This window comes from Opisthorchis viverrini (assembly GCF_000715545.1).
Source record: "Opisthorchis viverrini unplaced genomic scaffold opera_v5_110, whole genome shotgun sequence".
Taxonomy (NCBI): domain Eukaryota; kingdom Metazoa; phylum Platyhelminthes; class Trematoda; order Opisthorchiida; family Opisthorchiidae; genus Opisthorchis; species Opisthorchis viverrini.
The window spans coordinates 190,164-191,361 of record NW_008751760.1 but is presented as its reverse complement, the minus strand read 5'-3'; the positions used below and the strand labels follow the sequence as shown (position 1 = coordinate 191,361).

General features: G+C 44.4%; 1 protein-coding gene across 1 annotated transcript in view; it reads left to right on the top strand.

Moving 5' to 3' along the window:
- The window catches only part of T265_13788 (hypothetical protein), a gene marked incomplete at both ends in the record, with an annotated part of 7,214 nt that extends 6,447 nt beyond the window's left edge, over nt 1–767 (top strand). Inside the window, one exon of the mRNA XM_009170536.1 lies at nt 549–767. Coding sequence (XP_009168800.1) covers nt 549–767 — 219 coding nt within the window. The remainder of the gene's footprint in view (nt 1–548) is intronic.
- Between the last annotated feature and the right edge of the window lie 431 nt (nt 768–1,198).

The window sequence follows — 1,198 nt, the reverse complement described above, 5'->3', positions numbered from 1 at the left end:
ATATATATATATATATATATAATGCAGTATACTGGCCACTTCAGTATCTCTATGAAACGGATATCCTACGAAATGGTGAGAGTTTTGTCCGGCTGTGCTATCACAGTCAGCCGTTACCCGTGCCCATTTAATTTCAACAACCAGGGTAAAAATTTGACGGACTACACGCTTCTGAGGATCACAGTATCCTCTCCCATCCAAATTCTTCCACTGCACATGGTCTAGCTTGTCTGTCTGAGAAGTCGGAGTAGTTTTATGGTTTCACACACGATAACCGCCGTCTACCTAATGAATGCTTATTGTTCGCCGTTAGTTGTCTCATGCTTTCGTGCATTATCCGTTCGAAGACTGCACCGTTTACCCAGTTGCTCATTTATCATGGTGCAGTTGATGGATCCGTGTACTTGGAGGGTACGGATTACCATGTGGCTGCTCACTGTCTGAATAGGTTTATCACTCCCTAAAACTTCACCAGTGAAGAAGCTCTCAGAGAAGAGAGCAACACTGATTGAAAGAGCTCAGAAGTTTATTCTTTGTTTCTGATCCAGATTCACCAATCTCGCATCAGACGAAAACTCTTTTTTCGGTTTTATGCACTTTTACTCAGGTCGGAACATAGTTCAGATTCCAGTATACGGGACCCGAAATCTGCGGCTTTTGAACGTGCAGAGGAGCCCGCGGGCGCAGACGTATGTCTTCCAGGCGTCTTTGCTGTGTCCACACCGAAACCCGTACGTCCGTCATCCACGGCGCTTGGTTTAGAGCAGGTTGGTCGTGCCGTTTTCATTCGCCGATACTTCGGGCCACAACGCTTGCGTGTATCCCATCCTTACCTTTGTACTTTCCATATTACGTCTTTCCCTTGATGAATTATCACTCTTTCGGCTGATTAGACTAGATATCTTAGTTAGCTTGGGCCCAATAGTTTTTTCTTGTGACAATATCTCTGCAAATATATAAAGATGAGCCATAAGTATCACCCACTTGGTCGTCTTGTGGAAAACGGGAAGATCTCCCAACAAACCCAGCATCTGTCTTCCTTCCACAACTAGACGAAAATAGAGTCCCTTTTACACTATTAACTGTGGCCACATTCGTCCCTTTCAATGAGTTTACAAGCAATTGATATCTCTGTGTCAAGGAACTTAAGGTTGTTCTACGAGTCCCCTACCTCTGACCAGTTCTTGCCATTATGTCT